The following is a 22414-nucleotide window of genomic DNA, read 5'->3' as shown; positions in this document are numbered from 1 at the left end:
TTGGAAGGGACCTCCGAGATCATCAAGTCCAACCCTTGATCCAACACCGCTGTGGTTACTAGACAATGGCACTAAGTGCCACATCCAGTCTCTTCTTAAAAACCTCCAGGGACGGAGAATCCACTACCTCCCTGGGCAGCCCATTCCAATGCCTGATTACCCTCTTTGTAAAGAAATTCTTTCTAATATCTAACCTAAACCTCCCCTGGCACAACTTGAGACGGTGCCCTCTTGTCTTACTGATAGTTGCCTGGGAGAGGAGACCAACCCCCACCTGGCTACAACCTCCTTTCAGGGAGTTGTAGAGAGTGATGAGGTCTCCCCTGAGACTCCTCCAGGCTGAACAACCCCAGCTCCCTCAGCCTCTCCTCACAGGACTTGTGCTCCAGTCCCTTCACCAGCCTTGTTGCTCTCCTCTGGACCTGCTCCAGCACCTCAATGTCCTTCCTGAACTGAGGGGCCCAGAACTGGACACAGTACGTGTGGCCTCACCAGTGCTGAGTCCAGGGGAAGAACCACTTCCCTGGACCTGTTGGCCACACTGTTCCTGATCCAGGCCAGGATGCCATTGACCTTCTTGGCCACCTGGATGGATCCATGCTGGCTCCTGTTCAGCTTCCTGTCAATCCAAACTCCCAGGTCCCTTTCTGCCCGGCTGCTCTCCAGCCACTCTGTGCCCAGCCTGTAGCACTGCAGGGGGTTGTTGTGGCCAAAGTGCAGGACCCGGCACTTGGCCTTGTTGAACCTCATCCCGTTGGAATCAGCCCAACTCTCCAGTCTGTCCAGGTCCCTTTGCCGAGCCCTCCTGCCTTCCAGCTGATCGACACTCCCCCTCAGCTTAGTGTCATCTGCAAATTTGCTGATGGTGGACTCAATCCTCTCATCTAAATCATTGATAAAGATATTAAACAGGACTGGGCCCAACACTGATCCCTGGGGGACACCACTAGTGACTGGCTGTCAACTGGACGCAGCCCCGTTCACCACCACTCTCTGAGCCCGGCCCTCCAGCCAGTTCCTGACCCAGCACATGAACAACCTGTATATCTATTCCTTATCTATGAATAAGGACATCTTCCTTTAACTTAACAGTAAATATAAGTCTTAGGAAATATTTGTCCTTAAAACAAGCTATGGTCAGGCACAAACAGAACAATTCAGTTTCCAGTACTCTTTAGCAAATACACAGAAGCAGTATTATCCTCACCAATATGATCATCCGAGATCTACCTTATATAGTACTCTGTCATAAATAACAGTTCTAAGAGAAAGGTTTTTAATTTATGTCTAATTAGCTTTTAATGTTCCTGATTTAAAAACACTGTCTCCAGAAGTACTTATAGACCAATATTTAGCTAACATTTAACAAAATGTAAATGATTTGACATTTTAACACTTACCTCAATGTTTTTTTTAATGAAATCCTGGTTGCTTTTATTTTTACTACGTGTTTTCTCTGCTGTTTTCTCTAATTCTGTTTCTAATTCACTTGGATAATCTGAAGTTTGAGGAAGAAAAGTTTCTAAGTTATAATCATTCCTATTCTGGTTCAGTAAGAGCTGTAATAACAGCAATCCCATTTAAATCTTTACCAAACATACAAAGTTTATAGACAAACTTTTTGTATGGTGTTTTCATTATTTACATAAACAATATGGTTATATTTAAAACATAGCTATTGTCAAAATCTATTTTCATTTTTAACTTTTTATGATATGAGATCATTCAATGTTATAAAGGCTAAAATACTTTTGGATTTCTGACCTCAAAAATGTTAAACATGGTAGCCTTAAAAGCCACGGCATTCCTTCAAACCCTATCATCACTGCAGTTTTCTCATCAGGAAAAAACCAGACAATAATTTTTTGAAAACCACAGAACTATTTGGAGACATATCAAGTACATTTTTCTAAATAAAACAGCTGAAAAACAGATGATATAGTTGATATTATTATAACAGCTTATAAAACAAATTTTGTTAAAAAATAAAACTCATCATAGAGCTGTAAATCTATTAAACAGACACATGATATTCTAATAACAATGGGTTCTATCCATCACAAAAACACGGGCATGTATTCTGTTTTTCAGAGACTTTTACAAGGCTTAAAATAACAATTCCTTTATGAACAGCAAATATTTATCACATTAAATAACAAGCCTAAGCAAATAGAACCAACTTCTAAATCTCAAGAACTACTTCAAAATTAGTCATGGTATTTTTGCTTTTCTGGAAAGTAGAGATTGGAAAAATGGGTCGGCTCTTTGCCTTCAAAAAACCAAATTTGACATGTTAGATAATAGAAGACATGCTATGGAAGTTTACACGGAAGTAGATTTTTTTCACAGTGAAAAGACTGAAAGCAAACTCTCAAAGATATGAAATAAATTTCATGCATCCTTTTACACAAAAACCTTAAAGGACTGAAGTGTTGGATCTGACCAAGAAAACCTGTCACAGTTCAAATGCACAACTGTCTACTGAAAGCATCTCAAACTTTAACATTACCAATCAACACCTTGTATCTGTCAAAAAACTGGATCATATAAGAACTTACCAATCAATACAAACAAGAGATGTTGCATTCTGAAATAAGCAGAACACACCAAACACCAACATAACAGCAAGATATACATTACTTTTAAACTATATCTTTCTCTTACTGTAGATAGCATTTTTGAGAGGGAACTACATACAGAACATCTCAGAACATTCAAGTAAAGAATGGACAGACAGGATCACTGAGACAAAGAAAACACTGAAGATTGACATGGATAAGTAAAAGAGAGATTGCAGCTCAACAAATTTTGCGTATGAGTTTTGGTAGATTTGGTTCAAATTTCAAAGATTTGGTACCAATCTCAATGAGACTGCTGAAGCAATAATATCAAACTAATGCATACATTCTTCTTCCCAAGTTAAGCTCCTCTTAGGGTCTGCCTTTATGACAGCTGTGACACAGAAATCCAAAAGCAACCAAAACAGCAAGTCTTAGCTATTCAGATACCACATCATGAGTCTCCAGAAGAAACAGTAAAAGTCATTTAAGCAATGTATTGCCCACAAGCTGTAAGCAATCTCTACTTCACATGTTCCTAAATTAGGAGCATGTAGAACATCTCAAAATAGAGCAAGAGATCGCAACTCCCAACCACCCCTGTGTACTGGAAGCTTGAGAAGTCAGTGCTGTCCTGAATATTGGTAATGAAACCTATGTTGCTATTCAGTGGCACTCCAGTACAACTCAGAAACCTTGAAGGTGGAAGCTGAGAGTCAAGTTTCATTTTAAGGGAAGAGTGAAGACACATGATAGGAATACAGAGAAATGAAAAGCAAAGCACTGCTCCAGCCCACAAAGTTAAGGCTGCATATTGGTGGACTAAGTGATAAAATGAGGTCCATGTTCAAAACCTAAAACATGCAGTCACATTCTACAAACTGCAGAGATTTTGATGCCATCAATGGTTCGGCCTTGAGGAACGCACGTTTATTATGTCCTTGTCATCTTAGCCAGTCACCAGGAAGATAGAGTCCTTCTGTTTACACAGAATGGTAGATGACAAAGAAATAAACAATTGCAGGTGATAGCAATGGCAGCCAAAGCTATTTTTCATATGTCACAACACATGTGAAAAGTTACTCAGCCACGCAAATTCGAATTTCAAATAGGGAAACAACAGAGGCATAAAGGCACAATTCCATTTATTTTAAAGTGTTGGACACACTACGCTACTACCAGCAATTTAAATGTCTATACAGTGCACGTTAACAAGTGATCTCTAAAAGAATCAGCAGGTGTTTGAGTTTTGCCAGAAAGTACTTAATCCATAAAAGCAATGCAGACTTCACAATAATCAGCATAACAAAATAAAAAATAAGTTGTCTGAAGATTTATATTTGTCACAAATCCATACAATTTCTGCTGAAAAAACCCCCAAAACAGAATAGTTGCAACTATATACAGCACCACTCATCATTTTGATATGGTTTCTTGAATATAAGCCTACTAAGTAAAGTTATGATACCCTAGAGTAACAGCAAAGAGAATATTTTAAAGAATTTCCATGAATAACCAAGGATACATTTTAGCATATATCAGTTGCACACCTTTTCATTTTGAAATGAAAGGCAAATGGTTTTATAAACCCAAAAGTAAAAATTTTCTTGAGTAAAATGTTTTAGATAAGTCACAAAACTATTCTCTTTTATCATTTGCAAAAAAAGTCAGAACTACTGCCATTCCAGTAAGCAACCCTGCTTTTTACCATTTCATTGGTCTATCCACAAAGGTTGAGTCTTCATTACCCACCCACTGCATGTTGTTTTGTCATATCCAAAAATACAAACTGTACAATTAATAAAGCTTACCCTTGCTTCGTTGGGCTTGATGACAATCATAATCTTCTGGATTCATTTGTGTGTGAATTACTGAAGTACATATTTCATTTTCTTTAGTATGGGAGGGATCTGCAAGGAATTTTTTCAGTAAAATTTAACTGAAGTGCATCTAAAGAAGATCTAGCTTCATGTGCTATAATATCTCACACATGAAAGTTAAAGAAATTCACTTGGATAAATTACATAAACACCTTACTTCTCAAGAAATAAAGAAGGGGGAAAGTGTAAGATGTGAGTCCTGAATAAGTATGCTGTTTCATATTTTTGTTTTTAACAGCTACTGCCCATAGAGGACAATTAGTCACATTCTCAAAGCCATAGCCCAAGGCCCTGAAGTTCAAATGCCTCTGCAGACACCATGTGGCAAATCATCTAGAAATTTGAATGAAAATGAAGTATCCAGATTTTCACAGCTGGTGTCTGCCTATGCATGAATTATTAGACTTCCAAGTGGCTTAGGTCAAGGGTATAGTCTAGAAAAACAGCACCCTACTTGTTTCAGCACACAAAGAAAAGAAATCATAGTATTGACATGTATCAACTAGAAATATAACAATAACTTGTAGTCTATACACCTAGCACTTACAGAAAAGAACTCATATTGCAAAGAACCACTTGAATTACGTGTTTTTCACAAGGAAAAAAACAAACAATATCCAGTAGTAGGAAGTGCAATGGACTCAAAAGTACGATTTTGATATACAGACCACTGGGTAATGAATTTAAGGCCATTTAATTAACTTCTGATTTACATTTCTGCTGTGAGTGTGCCAGAGGGTTTTGCTGTCCCTGACAGGCTGGGACACTTTTTTTATACGTGGAACTTGTGTTTGATTTCACAGCCACATTAAAAGCTATCATTAAATAGCTCCCCTATGTAATTTACTTAATAAAGCTCTATCAAATTCAAGTTCTGAAAAGCAAAATATATGAACTGCATTCCATTGCAGTATCAACAAATGCAGCTATGAGGGCACTCATTTAAATAAATAAATACATACATAAATAAATAAGACCTTAAAAGTAAGGCACTAGCATATTACAAAAAGTTAAGATAAAGATCAAGCTAGAGGAAAAATATAAATCTAAACTACACAGAGTTTTGTCAGTAAAGTACACCAGAAAACATATGATGCAGGAGTAACCTTTGAAAAAAAGGAGGTTTGTTAGCAGTCTTTCTTGTCTACTGTTTTTTTAATATGTCCTGACATCTACTGGAGACTTTCTAAATATCACCTGTATCAAATTCTGTTTTGCTCCCTTAATAACCCAAATATTAGCATAGAAATAAAACCAGGTTACTTGCAATAGTAAGTTTTGCTGAAATGTTTTAATTACATATTGTTACCATTTTTATGCATGTACATCCAACATTCAAGCTGAGACTTCTGCTCATTTATAACCATTCAGACCTCAAATCTTTGTTCTCTCCCCAACAAGGATAAAAACAGGATGAACCAAAATTCTGCTTCCTTTCAGCCAAGAAACCCTTTCACCAAAGGTATACAGATGAAGGATGGGATGCAAAACATGCACATGATTGACACGTCTCTGAGAACTCCAGCACCCACACAGATTATTCAAACAGCAATTTTTTAAAAACTATTCTCACGAAGATTTGACATGGTATATTCTTAACAAATTCGGTCTGGTTTTGTTCTCCCTCCTCCTGCAAAAAATCATGTGTGTTTGCCAATAACTTGAAAAATGCAGTCTTTACTTTTGTTGGACTTCTACCCTTCTAGAATATCCAGTTCTTTGAAAAAATGCAGTTTCTATAAGCAAAATTAATGGTAAAGTACAATTTCTACATTTGCGTTAATGCAAAAATTATGTCAGTTGATTTTTCAAATATTCCATTTATACACTTTTTTCATGCAAATATTATTCTATTGTAAAGGTTTGAAAGCTTTACTTTTCTCATATCCAACAAAAATATGAACAGTAATCAAAATATAGGATAATTATATAAGGGTATTTATTTCTTTTTACTTACCAGCTGTATCCTGCCACGATGAGAACAAAGCTAAAAAGAGGTTTGTGTTTTCTATCTCCTCGTGGCCTCCTCTGGTTCTGATAGACTATTCAAAAGGAATAAAGTGTAAATATATAGATACATGCACATATTTAAAGTAAATTCTTTAAAGTGAAACACATCTGCTTATCAAATCTAATGAACTTCAGACCCTATTAAAAATTCCTTGTTCAGTGGCAACATTTACTTACTACTTTGTTTTCTTCTTGAGGTTATCTGAACATCTGAATTTCTGATAAAAGTACAGTGGAACTTTAAAGCCTCTGTTACATATTATCTCTTATTTGGAGACACATTTCACAAGTCAAAGAAGTTCTGTAACATATACGGGGCCCCAAATCCAAATCCAATGAACTTATGAGATGCAGTCAAACCAGTCGTGTCTTTTTAGCAACTCACATTTGTATTCATGCAAAATATACAATACTTAACCTCAGAAGAAATTCTAACCTGTTTCAAGGCTTAAAGTGGCATTTAATTGCTAGAGGTGAGAGTAGGAATAGTGTGAAGGAATTTGTGCTGTAACATTCTTATGCCTTTTTCAGGGGGCATCTCTATTTCTTCAACAATAGACAGTACTGAAATAGATGGGCTTAAGAATGGTCATACTAGAGCAGAATAAACGCTTTTCATCCTGGGTTCACAGACACTACCTCTTGTCACAATTTATCATACCTGCAAGTAGTGAACTGAAGTATAATACTATGCTAGTAGACCACACCTAGACAGCTGTATATTTGACAATCAGTCTTATCAATTTTCAAGGACCATGGCCTTTTTTCAAAGCCTGCCTAGCCAATATATATTAAAACCTATCCAATGTTACTTTTTAAAATTCATTTCTTCACTTTAATCAGCCAACTGTGAGTTAATTATTAAAATAATGCTTCTGTGAAATATAATTCTATAAGTCTAAGATTCACCATTCACAAAATAAGCAGAACACTCCTAACCTGAAGTTCTTCCCAGAGCACTGCCCTCATTTCTTTGCCTTGTTTTTTAATTGCTATCTCCTTAAGATGTTGCTTTTCAAGTATTGTGTCAAGTTTATTCATTTTCTTTATAGCTGCTTGAATCTGAGGATCTACATCTGTGTCTTCAGAACATTTCAAGTTTGCTGTAGAATATATTTAAAATTAATGTTAGCTTGAAGCATGTCAACTCAAAAAAACCCCAAACAAACACTAAAAAGCACAACAAGTAATTTGCTAACAACAATAGACAAGAGTACAACTACTGTCAAGCACATATACCATGTTAACTTCTAAACCTGTTTGTAGCAGGGAAAAATACAGAAGTCTTTGCAATAGAATGCTGAATCAACCTCTGAGTTATAGCAGTTGGATATGGAGGTGTGGGAGAGGAAGAGACCCATTTCGGGCAAGTGATTTGATTCAAAGTTATAATGGAAGACTGACAACATCTCCACAGTATCAGCAAAAATCACAAAGCTTAAAAATAAAAAGAATGTCTTCAACCTGACAAGTAGAACATATGTTGAAATTAATAACTCTGGGGTTGAGACCTTCTAATATCTCTACCTTTAAATGTTACAGAAGTTTCAGTCTTGACTTATATCTCAGACAAACCAGATTCTGATAATGTTGCTATGAAAAATAGAAATTATGAAACATTATGAAAACTATCATTATTTAATTAAAGTAGATTTCTGTACTGTCTCTTTTTCTTTCCTAAATATGCAAACCACAATTTCTGATCACTTTCAGCTTCTCCCCTTCCTATAGCATCCTCACGCCATGTCCTCCTTCCTGGCCAAACTTAGTTTCCACATCACAAGTAGAACACTTGTAGCACTGTCCCTATCCCACAGACTTCCAAATTTTGGAGTCCTTCAATACTCTCTTTCATTTTCTAATCTTAGAGGTCATTGATCCAAGCATTTATTGTAATGCATTGGTCTACTTTATGCCATAAAATAGATGAGTGATAAAACAAGGGGAAAGCTATAAAAGCTATAAAAATCTAAGTGAGCTCCAGGGAAACTCCAAGGACAGAGGGTAAAAAAAGAGCTCTTATTTCAACTGGCCTAAACCCAGCAGATGGGTTTAAATTTTGAGGTTAAATTCTATCCAATTTCTGTTCTGAAAAAAAAGTATCATGCACTGCTGCACTGGAAAGAATCACCCCTGGATTCTGCCTGACCAAATGCAGGTAAAACTAAATTACATCATAACATTAAAGAAAGTGAATATCTATTAATAAAACAATCTTTAAACAAAGAATTCATCCAACACCTCTTGAATAGTGCAATGCATATATGTTTTCAATTTGTAGTATTTTTTTATAACTACATAATAGACACAGAAATACACTTGAGTCACAAACTCTCCTAGGAGCATTAATAAGAAAAGGAAAATAAAAAAGTTTTATTAAACTGTTCAGTTTATACACCTGAAAAGCAATACCTGATTTTGCAGTACTTGGTTTTCCTTGGAAAGGTTCACAGAATTTCAAAGTCCATGTTTCAATGTCTTCACAATCTGAATTAGAGCTACATCCTGAAAAACACAGGGAAAAAGCCTTTCACAATAACCCAGATCCATTTTTGTGAGTTAAGGATCCCCACAGAGCCTCTGCAGGGATTAGTTTAAAAAATGGTATGGACTAGTACACCGGGACTCATGTTAAATGCAGGAGCAGGAATCAAGGGATTTCTTTTGGCCCCAATTCTTAACTAAATTTGAAGAAGGTATCCAAACTTCTGCTTCAAATATGTTGGAGAAGTTTGTGGAGGACTGTCTCCCATGGGAGGGACCCCACGGTGGAGCGCAGAAAGACTCTCATCCCTGACCAGCAGCATCACAACCTGTGACAAACTGACTGTAACCCCCATTCCCTGTGCCAGTGGAGGGGAGGAGGTAGAGTTTGGGAAGGAGGGAGGGGTGGAAGGAAGGTGCTTTTAAGATTTATTTTACTTCTCATCTTCCTCTGACTTTGTTAGTAATAAATTCAGTTAATATCCTCATTTCGAGTCTGTTTTGCCCATGATGGTTTCTGGTGAGTGATCTCTCTCTTGGACCTTATCTCAATCCATGAACCCTATGTTATATTTTCTCTTTTCTGTCCAGTTGCAGAGGGGATTGAGAGAGCCACTTTGGTGGGTGCCTGGCATCCAGCCTGGGTCAACCCACTGCACACACACAGATGCTTTCTCCCAATCTTTTAGGCCGTCACCAAGGTGCAGATCACAGCTTACGAGGCCACAAAAGATATGCTGTACTTTACTGGCAGTAATAACCCATTTCTTCCAAAGATGGATTCCAAATAGTGAAGAGAAGTGAAGGTATGGATTTTGACATCTTCTTTTCTAGAATGTTACCTATTTGCAACCTCTTTTCCTTCCACCAATAGAATTTTACCCAAACTACACAAACCTCATATTTGGTCTAGTCCCAACACGAGAAAGTGTTAGTCGTTTCCGCACCTGACAATTCGTTGGGATTCTGTACACATTTCTGAAGAGAGAAGATCGTACTCTCCACTGTGGTTTGCTGATCTGTTCTTACTGCCTGGACATTAGATTTCTCTCTTTTGTTTTCTGCTGGACAGCAATCTTCTAGACTGCCTCTCTGATAACCATCAGCCACACTGACAAGTGAATCAACCTATGAAATGCAAATTATTACAACCATAAAGACAGAAATATTTTGGGAGAAGATTTTGGGTAATCACAATACTCACATGCTATCACAAAGGCCGACAACAATTCTGCACAATATTTAAGTGTACTTCTTAAATAAAAGAACCATTTTCAAGTCTGATACAGAACTCAGTTCCTTAGTTAACACTTTGATTCTCAAGCTCGTCATTCCACAGACTGCCAAATCTGGGACTGCTATGCTAGGAAATTATTACAATTAATTACAAATAATTATTACACAGACAACCACACATGAGTCTGTGTGTAAAACAATCTCATCCATTTCCAGACTGTGAGTGCTCTGCAACATGAAGCATCCCAATCTCTTGCTCATACTACAAAGAAAGGCTGAAAAGCTCATGCTTAATTCATCACTCTCAAGAGATTACAATTTCCATTCGATAGCTGGTAAGTTTAGATCAGAACTTGGATTCAAAGTTATCTGCTGTTAACGTCAATACCCGACTGTGAATCTATAAAAAAATATTTTAATACTTCTGTGAAGCATCTAAGTATGATCCCATTCTACAGACAAGTGAGAAGAGGTACAACACAATTGGACTAAGCTAAGTAAATCAATCTAAATCTCCAATTCCCAAGGCCTAGTTCCTACATCCCAACAAATTTATCTCATATCCCATCCCCAAAATTAAGCTAATCCCCAGTACTAACTTTCTCAGAGGATGGATGAACACCTACTTCCAATAGACTTTACTAAATTCCTAGAGCTGACATTTCTTGGAATAGTATGAATTGGTTTTTAAACTTAACCCAAAAATACCCAGAGAGAACTCTGTAGTCAAAAATTCAACTTGTGAGGATTGCTCAAATGATTTCTTTTAATAAGCAAAATACATTTTGTTCCAATTTAAATTTAAAAGCACAAATGGGATGAAAGTGAAATTATTCACAGACTGCTCATGGATTAACAACCTATAGCTGTGTATTTACATATTACTGACAGAATTTCAAATGTTTTTACCTTAAAACAGAATTTATTTAATAATACGATTAAATATAAAAAGGAAGACAACCAAGTTTTCCAGGTTGCAGTGCTAAATTACCCTTTTTGTGGCAAATATAAAAGTAACACAGATTCACCAAAATGAAATTAAAAATTATTCCATTGCTGCATAAGGAGCAGATCACATCATGAATGTTCACATAAGCCCTTAGCACACCTGCAGAGCCCAGAACTGCATATGAAGCTAAAAAAGCAGAATATTACCTTTTAGCATTCTTATGAAGAATTAGGCATAGAGTTTCTAACCTGCTGAAGGTGAGAATTACCTTTTGCAAATGTGGTTCTGGTGTTAGTAACTCCATAGATGTATTCAAAGATCCACAATTGGGTTTTGAGCTAGATGCAGGCCTTGAAATGTCATCTGTGCTCCCACTTGTAATGTCCATTGTTACCTAAAATTGGGAAAAAATTCAAAAACAACCCTTCAAACTATCAGTTCCATAGTAAAGCAATACAAGTCTTGTACTATTTCAGATGTAGATCAAACAAGTTTCAAATCCTTTCTAGAAATTCCATATTGAGAGGTCTTTCCAATTTAGATCAGCTTGCTACTCAATTATACATGTTTTAATATAGGTGCAAATATACATTTATATCATCAAGCCAACCAAAGTATTCAAATGTGCTTACTATCAAAGAAACTTCAAATGGTATAAATCTTAAAAGTAATCTCACAATGGAGAAATTATCATGGTTCTTTTTTTTTTTTTCTTAAAAACTACTGGACTGGCTAAGTTAGCCCAAACAAAAGAATTAGGGCATTTTAGAGACATCTTGAACACAACTAAAGCTGCCAAAAGCTATTTATGTTAAACGGGGGAAGTTCCAAATTCCAAATGATCACATTCCCCATCTCAGCTGTTCTGAGTTTAAACCACAGAAATGCATGTTTCTCTGCAAAAACTGTGTGAATTCCCAGGAACTAAACATCTTGAGTATGTGACATGCGCTGGCAACTCTCTGAAGGCCCAAATGAATATAGCTCTTTATTTCAGCACAAGAAACGGAGCAAACCGAGTCCTGTACACAAGTCTGTAACATAAAAAGGTATAAAAAGCCGGCAGAGAAGAAAAAGAGTAGTTTGTATCCATTCACTTCACCTCGTGCATCCCGGGCTCATCCCCCGCAGAGGCCTCTTTACACCAATCACCACGTGCCTCCACGCCCGATGAAGCTGCAGTCCCGCTTCCCACCGCGGCCAGCCGGGAGGCCCCCTATTCCCTTAGGAGTTCTGGCCTACACGAGGCCTCTGCCAGCAGCATGGCCCACAGCGCCCGTGGATTTTTTGGGAGGGAAGGCGGGCGGGACAGAAGAGCCCCGTTCTCACCGCGGGAGGGCGGCAGGACCCGCGGAGCCGCCGCCGCCGTTCCCATGACGACCGTCCCCGCGGGGTCTCGCGATAGCGGCACGTCCGCACTGCCCGGGCGGTGCCGTTGGTGGCGGCCGGGCCGCTCCCGCGGCCTCGCCGTCCTTGCCAGGGATGCGGGCACGACTGAGCTGTCCCGCAGGGAGCCGCGCTGGAGCTCTGCCCACTCCGCCCTGACAGAGAGAAGTGCTGCTTGAAGGGCGCCCTTCCCCTCCTCATGTCCCCCCGCAGGGCTGTGCCGGGCCCGTTTGAGCTACAGAAAAGTTACTGTACTGACCTTTCTAAACAGTGTCTTTCTGCTGTGAATTATTATTGCTTCTTTTGCTAGTCTTGTTTGTCTAGGCTCCTGCATTGTGTCAGGTTTATTTGTCAACAAGGATAGGTGAATCACTTTAAAATAAACGTTAAAATTATTACTGTGGTCACCATTTTTTACTTGAATATTCACTGTTAGTAAGGAATCTGATTAATAAAGGAGTGTAATTGGCTTCCTAATCCCATCCCTTTTCATATCTTTTCTGCATTTAAACAATATGAGAGGGTTAATTCATGTGTTCTGATTAACTTGCAAAATTACTGGCTCCTACAACTAACTCTGATACTCGGGTACGTCAAAGCGGGTTTTCACTGGCAGCAAAAATTTACAGGAAACAGTTCAAAAAAACTAAGTGAATCTCATTCAAAGTAATAGAGTTTCCATTGATGCTTATAGTATGGCATTTTACTGTCAGTTTTGCCAATAAGAGAGCACTTTGTTCCTTCTATTTAGTGTCATAACAATGCAATGTGGTTTACAGTTAACTGAAGACAAACACAAGAAATGCACTAGTGAACTCTCTCTGTTTTAGCCTCCTTCCTAAGCTCTGGGTATGTTAAAATTCTAACTTAAGTCTTGCAATTGCTAATGCAATACCACAGTGGTGTTAGGAACCTGTGGTGTTTTCCAGATGGTGCAGAGGATGATTTGAAGCAAAAAATAGAAGAATTAACATTTACATCTGCATTTAAGGTATTTAAGTATTCAAGGCCAGTAATGGCAATGAGAAAGCAGTAAAATGGATAATATAATTCAGAACTGGCTAAACTAAAATCTGGCATTTGCTGTATTAGGAATTAAATTAGCTATGAATAATGAGGTAAGCAGCTAGGTATAACTGCCCCAGTATTTATTTCTTTCTACAGTGCAGTGTATATACTTAACAGCTGACAGAATTTGACTTGCTATCAGCTTCCCTATTAGAGACTGCCTAAAACCTCAGAAAAGTCCATGAAAGGAGAACATCCAGCTCCGAATCTGGTAAAAAACAGACATAAAACTCCTTTGAAAGTGGTACAGGAATAGGCTCCTTACTGCTGCTTGTCATATGGAATCAGTGAAGGTTTTCTATGAGGCTGTCACACCTGAGAGTGAGTAATAATGGTTTGGCAGGGATATCTCAAACTGCAGTTGAACTTATGATTTATGAGTGTTACATGTCCTATTAGACTTGGAGAGGAAAAGAAGAGATTCACAGAGTTCATCTCAAATCCTCTAGATCAGGTTATAAGAGTCTTCCAGTCCAATAAGAGGACTGAACTTTGTAAGCATCATTAAATATTACAGAATCTCAAATATTGTTATAGGTGGCAGGTGTACTTATATTGAAACTTGAACTAGATGAGCAGAACCAAAGGTGTGATTTTTTTTTTTTTGTCTTTCCAGGAACAGGTCAGTTTTATTCCAAGCTAAAGTAGATACTTCTCAGAAGTATGATGATTAAAAAAATAAAAAAGGCTTAGAATGGAAAAAACTCTTACGTCTAGGAAGGGCACAGCAAGAAAAGTACTCCAAGATGTACCTTTCATCCTAAAAGATAGGAAGTCACATTTAGACAAGCTGTCTTGATACTTAGAACACAGTCACCGTAGTAACAGAATTCATTTATTGCTTTCTTCCTAATCCAATCAAAAAGAAGCACAAATGAGAGGAGGAATATAGGGAACTTGTTCCCAATTGCTACTGCTTATCTCCATACTCCTCTGCTCAAAAGCATTTTAATACACAAAAAAGTAGCCAAGACACTTTCATTGTCTCATACATGTTGGAGAAAAAATTACCAAGACTTTGTTTAAGGCTCATTAGTTATTTATCTTTGATTATTTTTAATATCCTTTTGTGTACTCACCTGAACTACCTTTTATTTACCAAAGGTAATATTTTTAAGGTAGGCTGTAGCAGTGCTAGTACTCAGCTCAGGACAAGCACAACTAATATTCACTATATTAATTCCTCTAAATGTTAGGGCAATAAACAGACCCTTTTCCTTCAAAGGACAAATAGATTATGTATTGACATCTTTTGACTGGCATGTGCCAAGTCAAGGGCAAAGAGCCAGAAATTTTGGTCATATTCCAACTTTTTCTAGAAACCCTCAGTGAGGAGGAGTAGAGTTCTGCAGAGTGCTCCATCAGCTATAGTGATACAGCGCGGTCACCTGTCAGCTGACAAAGACAGGCCAAACTAAAATGCAAAGTCCAGAGTCAATGGTAAAACTTCCATTTTGTTTAATAAAGCCAGGTTTTCATTCTTTGACTTGTACTGCAAAGTTTGTGCCTTGACAAAGCTCTTTCATGTTGCCCCACCTGCTACAGGACAACAGGAGAGCATAGGAAGCAGGAGCTCAAGATGGATTGTGTTGTGCTGAAATTTCTCATGCCACGGCGTGCAGTGTGTTGGGAGTTTGCTACCAGACAGGCACAAGGGAAACCAAACAATGTGATCCTGCAAGTGTCTCAGGACCTTCTTGTGCAGCTTAGGATGTGATCCAGGCAAAAAGTAGACGGTTTAGTTTTACAGAAAATGGAGGCAAAGAAGCTATAATACTCCTTAGTCAAGCAGTGTGCACAAAGGAATTTCTGGAGTAAATCAGCATTTCAGTGCATTATACTTAGCCACAGAGAACCTTGTGATGAAGAACAGCTGTTAGAGAAACCCTGTTTTGCATTAACAAATGTATATTCAGGAATTGGATCTCACTTGATAATTCTTATGCTTGCTTTAAAAAACAGTCCGCTTTCTCACAGAGAATAAACAACAGAACTTTCTCCTCACAGGGAAGAACAACAGAAACTGCAGAACTCTGCTATGTGCTTGCAGAGAGCCTTTCACAGACGTAAGAATGCTTCTGCATGCCACTCATATTATCCCTGAAGAAACCATACAGAAAAATCAGCTTGTGTGTACCCTTCACCACCTTTGGTTAGTTTAGCAGACTTAAAACAGATGTAGAACAAAGACCATTTGGGGCCGGTTCCTGCTGTTCCCCTTCTGTGTCCTCCAAGGACACCAGGGAGGGGAGGAATCAACCTGCTTATGAGTGCAAGCATCTGCATCTGGAGTTCTGCAGCTTTCCACAAGATGTGTCATGTTTTGTTGTTTTTCTAAACTGTCTTTGAATTATAAATCACTCAAGATTGCAGTAACTAACCTTGTGGTCCCAGTTTGATAGTTAAAAACATCATTATGACTAGTTTAGAAATCCTGCTAATATCCCTGTTTTGCACAGAGAAAGTTGCTCCAACTAAAATAAGAAAGAGTCGTCTTTTGAAAAGGTAAGGAAGTTTTAAGTCTGAAGGCAGGACTTCAGCCATATCTTTTGGAGGAGGGAGGGTGAGTCCTTCAAGGCCCAAAAAAATAAACCCATTGATTATATCATACTGACATAATGCACTGACTTCTATGTGGGTTAAAGCACATTTACACAGTAACTTATGTCAAGTAAGATTAGAAGGCAAGGATTTTGCTTTTTTAATGTTTACATTCTTTATCAAATTATGCAGTGCAAAGTCAGGTGACATGAACAAGAGGAACAACTTGAGTTCTGTGCGGCATGTAATCATGTCCATAGTTATTGTCATAACAACTTATAGGGCAGATTCTTTTTAGTTGGAACCAGCTTCTAAGTCCCCATCAACTGATCTGGAGAAACATCCTGACTTTCCTCTTTGTTCTTCAACTTATAGTCTTACTTATGCAGTAATTATTATCCCAGGAAACAGGGAGCAGAATAGAAGAAAACTCATTACAGAAATATAGCCATCCTTTTCTGGAAAACATTACCTATGGGTGTATTTTTAAAACCAGAACAACTGTGTTCATTAAATTATTGCAGTTTAGTAACAATTAGATCTGTTCTACAGTAGAATACTTGTAGAGTTTCTAAAAGACTGCTTTTCTGTGGAAGGTTTTCCCATTGTGCAAAATAAACTGCTCTCAAGTATTCAACCAACATAGCATTATTTAGTATTGAAGGACTGTGTTGTTTTTTTGTTGGGTTTGGGGGTTTTATATTATTTTTACATGATGTTTGAATTTTAACAGTATTTCTTAAGGATATCTCAGAATAGTAAATTGACATTGTCCCCATACTCTTTTCATCCTTTTTAAACTATTTTTTCTTTTGTTTAATATGTGCTCTATTTCCCCCCTCTAAGTGGTAGAATAATGAGTTTTAACTTTATTTTCTCCAGGTTTATTCTTGTGTAGTAAGATTTAGCCTTTAAATCTATTTGCACAGGCCAAAGTACACCAGGCTTTCTCTTCATAAATTCCCACAGCTTTGCTTTGTACTTCACTTTTGTTCTTGTGAGACACTGGATATTAATTATATATTTAAATAACTTTTTATTGACAAAAAAAAAATACATGCTGTGGTACTTTTCCACCTCTGCCACAGAAGGACCACTTTTTTCTGGAATCTTTCTTCTGTCTGATTTCAGGCAAGCTATATCTACTGTCCCATATCTGGACCCCTTAAAGTCTGCTCCTTACTCCCAAGCTGAGAAGCTCTTGAACTAGCAAAAAGTGAAGTGCACTGAAACCAAAGAGGAAATGGAGAAAAACTTATTTTACACATACACACTTTTCTTTAAATATATTTTTATTAAAACATTTGCTTTTAATGCCTTGTAGAAATCCACCACCTTGGAATCATCAGAAGCTGGTGACTTTCTTCAAATATGTCAAAGGAAGAAAGGGTACATCTCCAAATTCTGCTTCAGCAGAATTTTCTGTCACTTTTAAGATTACCTGGTTGGATTTAGTAAGTTACTGTGAACTTGTCAAGATTCTTCACCTTGTCCTGTTAAAAGTATGCTTTAAAGAAAACTACTTTCATAAACAGACAGTAACCACAGAAAACGGTTCAGCATGCAGCAAAGGGCTAAAGTACAGGAAAACCACAAGGAATAAACAGATATTGTAAGACTATGCTTTTAAGAAACTACCCAGAGAGACAACAGTGAATGCAGATGAAAGACTATTTGCAACTGAACAAGGATTAAAATGTCAGGGTTACAATACTTTTAGGTCACCTAACAGACAGATATAATTTAAAGTTCACATTCATTATAAACAAGACAATATGCCTGTGGTTATGAAGAGGGGCAAGCTGCATCACAATGCCTGAGTTCTCACAGAAAGGCTGGTGTGCTGATGGCATGACTGTGGCTCACTCAGGAATCAGGCACCAGATTTGAAAGTCTCATGTTCATACACTGGGTGATCTACTCCGTGAGATGAGTGGAGCAGGATGGTTGGTATCTGTACCTGTGAAGGTAGAAGAAAAACCTCTCTACCTCTGTCAATTGTGAGAAACTGCATTAATAAACCTTTGCCTTTAGAGGTCTGTTACCAGCTTCTTCACTCACCAGTTCAGTTGTCACTGAGAAACTAAGATTGTCACACTCAGAGAAAGGCTACTAGCATTTCAAACGCATTTCTTTCATTTGCTGGCTTTCCCATAAGAAAACAGCAGAGTGCATCAGCAGGTAAGTTTAAGGTTTGTGCCTTTGTTACTTACACAATGGATACATTACACTGTTGGAACATTTGTATATGCCCTTTATTACAGGATCAAAGTGTTCTATTTATGCCCTTGGCACATACATACTTGTTTATTGGAGTCAGGATTTGTCCTGCATGATCTCCAATCCAGTTTTTATTTAAAACTACAAGAATATATCTGGGGTCTTTACAAAAAAGGTCTTTCTCAGGTTTCACACACGTGATGATTTGGGTATCCTTGGCTTTGTGGAAGTTTTATGCCAGAAAACAGTGGTTTAGGTTTTTAAAAACTTTAGATGTTCGGCAGATGCTTAGTAACTAATTTGTGCAAAAAAATCCAGTAAGCTTTAACACTGATTGAATAAATGGGCTTAACAGAAAACAAATGCACTTATAGTCCCTTTTACTTCATTAATGAAATATGCAGAATCTTGCTATGTCTATTTGCACCAGAGTAGGAACTACCCATGTTGTATGTCTTCTGCTCTCTACAGCCTTTCCTATTAAGTTACTTTGATACCCAGTCCATTTTAATACAACATGAGATTTCCCAGAAAACTGACTGATGTATTTCCATAATTCAGCCATACAGAGTTCCCAAAGCCATATATACTTTTTGAAATTTAATCAGACAGGTATCATTGTAAGGATTTCAGAGATAAAATTTAAGAATTTCCATATTTTGATATATTATTTTCATGAAATATTTCATATTAATAAGGAACACTTGTATATATATACATTTTCCTTTTGTTTGTTCATTTAAATTATATTTGGCACAAGAAAAAAATCAGCCTGAAACAAATTTCAACATAATAAAGATCCATGGGATCACATATATAATAGAAAGTGACCTTCCTCTGTCACTTCAAGCTCCTGCTCTTACTAAGAATCCACCTTGGGAAAGATACTGACTTTATTGTTTCTGCTGACCTTTCTCTCTGCTTTACACTTGGGCTGTTTTGTCTGGATTAGCTCTTCAGGGGTATTCCCCAAAGGGGGCAGGAGTCGCTTCTTACTGTTTCGGTTTTCTGAGAGCCACTGTGGAGGCAACTCAAAGGGTCCAAAACCAAACTGCATGGAATACTTGTCATTTATCGGATCAGCTTCTGTGGGCACAGCTGGGGCCACCTGAGCTGCAGAGTCTGCAACTGTCTGTGAACCAAAGTCTGTCCTATCTCTAAACTGGTGGTAGGAATTTCTTTCTGCTGCAAGTCACCAGAGCCAATGGATTTGGTCTCATTCTCCTCATCTTCCATTGGCTTGAAGATTTGTTGTTGCCCGATATGAAACATCTCCAGAAGCTGGCTTCCCGAATGCACATTGGGCTCCAGATTATCATCCACAACACCACCTGAGCTGACAATGTTTCTCCTGCTAAACCTTCGGTGCAGCTGTACTATTGTCCCCACTAAGCACTTCCGTACTGATTTGTTAACAGTTAAAAATAACAAAGGGTTGGCCAGCAAAGAGACCTTGGGCAACCAAATGGCAGTGAGGAGCAAGAAGACTGAAATATCTGAAATATTGAGTATGGTGCGATAAATCACCAAAGTCACATACGGGACGCTGCAGAAAATAAAGATCATAACCATAGAAAGCAGCATGACATGAAGTTCAGCTTCTCGCTGGGAGGCATATGGGATAGAAACTGTATTCTGAGGAGTCCTTAATGCAGCTATGATGACTTTTTTCTTCTGGCTGGCACTCAGTGCTCTGCGAATAAGAATCATAAAGAGAAATACCACAGCCACTGGTACAATCACAGTGGTGATGTTATAGATGATGACATATATCAGGTGGCCAAGGGAGTAACTCCAAGATTCAGAACAGGTGGACATGGCATAAATATCAAACACATTGGTCACAACAAATACTGGAATGCTGGCCACTATTGCATGGGCCCAGATATAGATAACCAGGTCTCGGGATTTTGCATCAGTTATTTTTCTTTCCAGAGGGTATAAAACAGAGTAGTATCTGTCAAAACAAAAATAAAATTATAATTGATACAATGCAAAGGGTGAAGTCTATAATGAGCATAGTCCTTTTGAAAAACTTCTCACAGGAGCTGTCTGAGCGTAACATCCCAAATACCTAACTGGGTTGTCAACTGAGTACCTGCTTATGAAAGAAAAAAAACCTCAGTGGTCTGCCTTTGCAGGTCTGTCTGTAGAAAAAAAATGAATATTGAAACTTCAGGATCACATTATTGGTAGTGAACAATTCTTTCAATAACTGAGACTACATCACTTTGGCTGATGCATGTGACTATTATTTTGAAGATGTCATCATTTACTTGTAAACTAGAACAGTACATTGCACACAACTCAAAATTTCAAAAAACATGATGGGGGCACAGATATGTCACACTGAACAGTCAGACTCATAGTTAATTTTAAAAGCTGCTTTATGATAGATTTTTTTCTTTGGATATTTGGAAAAAGCTGTTGGTGACAAATTACATGTATCCATCTATTGGAAATACAGTGGTGTTTTGTTTTGCACAAGCTGTGGTCAGCAAGGCCCTGAGCACACTGAACATTCAGTGTGCATTTAAAAAAAAAGTGCATCTCTGACATGCACATCAAATTTCAGACACTGATTCATTGTTTGCTTACTACTGGACTATTGCTGTGGATTTTTAAGCTCACAGAGTTTTCATGACAGACCTAACTTTTCACACTTATTATTATAAGTGGTAGGAGTTTGTGCTTTTTGTGAGGAAAATCACAAGTTTTCTTGGTGAAGGGCAAACAATATGCTGTTCCACTGGCAACACTGGTGTGCACTATAGATAGTGACACTGCATTAACATGTAAGAGACATATCACTTTATTAGGTATACAGTTTGGTTTTGTAGAGTTAGCATATTCTGCAGTGAGACATGATAACAGACTTACAATAATTTTATCTAACATGTATAAGTTTACTATTTTAGTAACGTGTCCTTTATTAAACCAGTATCTACCCTTCCTTAAGAATATCTAACTTACAGTCACTGTCAAGCTGATAGAGCTGTGCATTTAGGTGGGATCAGTGACTGATAATAATTTGCAACATGAATGGCATCAAAAAACTTAGCCAGTCCAAAGGGTCACTTTTGTTTTAGACTGATCTACATACAAAAACTCTCTGAACTAATTCTGGTTGTATTAATTTTGTTTGTTTTTTTTAAAACAAATCTACATTTGAAATTTGACATTGATAGACAATCTACCTCCAGGCATTGGTAAATCCTTCTAACAGGCAAGGGCTTTCAATTTCCACAGATAAAAATGTGCACCTCGTCTACAGTCTGAAGTTGTCTGCTTTTAAATTCATTACTGACCAAGAATTATTAACAGGAAGAAAATATAAAAACTTCTCTGAAGACAAATCTGTAGTCTCAAACTCCTTTATAAATTTCCAGAGGTACCAGAGTAAACTGAAAACTAAAGATTTTCACTGTTACAAAAATATTTCTCCCAAAACATTCTAGAGAGAAACTGTACACTGCAAACAGAGCACCAGAACAAAAGCAAGACAATATGAAAGGGAGAAAAATATTTCAAAGGGAAAAAGAAGAAAGGGAAGTGCAGGATCATGGCAAATTTGCTCCCTTACCTGTCAAGAGCAATGGCTGGAAAACTAAGGATGGTCACTGAGCAGAAGACTTTGTGCAGAAACTTGGCAATTCTGCAGAAAAGCATCGTATAGATCCACCAGCAGCAGTGTGGACTGGCACTAAGAGCAATGTCAAAAGGCACACAGACTAGGCTGGCACAGATCCCCGAGCAGGCCAAATTCTTAATGAATCGGCTTGTTACAGATTTAAGTAGCGATGTTCTGCAAGTTGACCACAGCACCATGGTGTTACCTGTGAGTAGAGACAGGAAGCATAAACAAAGGAAAAATAACAGACAAACAAATAACTACCCCCAAACCCCAACAACAATAATCTTAACAGAATTTAATGTTCCCTAGTATAATGGCCAGTCTTCGCGAGCGAAGATTTGGGAAAGGTCATTGACCCTTCGAGCCTGCTCAGTGGATTTTTTAGGTGAGACACAGCGTGCGCTGAACTGAGCCCACCCTTTAATCCTGAGGTTCATCTGCCGGGGCC

General features: G+C 37.8%; 2 protein-coding genes across 3 annotated transcripts in view; both read right to left on the bottom strand.

Moving 5' to 3' along the window:
- Nucleotides 1-12478, bottom strand: part of FSIP1 (fibrous sheath interacting protein 1) — a 90831-nt gene extending 78353 nt beyond the window's left edge. For both annotated transcript variants that reach the window (XM_017829775.1, XM_017829774.1), the window contains exons 1-8: nt 12220-12478; nt 11386-11511; nt 9880-10060; nt 8861-8953; nt 7388-7551; nt 6396-6480; nt 4370-4468; nt 1401-1498 (exon numbers count right to left, since the gene is read on the bottom strand). In XM_017829775.1, coding sequence (XP_017685264.1) covers nt 1401-1498; nt 4370-4468; nt 6396-6480; nt 7388-7551; nt 8861-8953; nt 9880-10060; nt 11386-11511; nt 12220-12228 — 855 coding nt within the window. In that variant the 5' untranslated portion in view covers nt 12229-12478. The remainder of the gene's footprint in view (nt 1-1400; nt 1499-4369; nt 4469-6395; nt 6481-7387; nt 7552-8860; nt 8954-9879; nt 10061-11385; nt 11512-12219) is intronic.
- Nucleotides 12479-17432: 4954 nt separating this feature from the next.
- The window catches only part of GPR176 (G protein-coupled receptor 176), a 35238-nt gene continuing 30256 nt past the window's right edge, over nt 17433-22414 (bottom strand). The window contains 3 exon segments of the mRNA XM_017829769.1: nt 17433-19476; nt 19479-20289; nt 21916-22168. Of these exon segments, the coding sequence (XP_017685258.1) occupies nt 19195-19476; nt 19479-20289; nt 21916-22168 (1346 nt within the window). The 3' untranslated portion in view covers nt 17433-19194.

This window comes from Lepidothrix coronata, unplaced genomic scaffold, assembly GCF_001604755.1.
Source record: "Lepidothrix coronata isolate B3197 unplaced genomic scaffold, Lepidothrix_coronata-1.0 Scaffold168, whole genome shotgun sequence".
Classification (NCBI taxonomy): Eukaryota; Metazoa; Chordata; class Aves; order Passeriformes; family Pipridae; genus Lepidothrix; species Lepidothrix coronata.
This window is presented reverse-complemented; position numbering and strand designations above follow the sequence as displayed.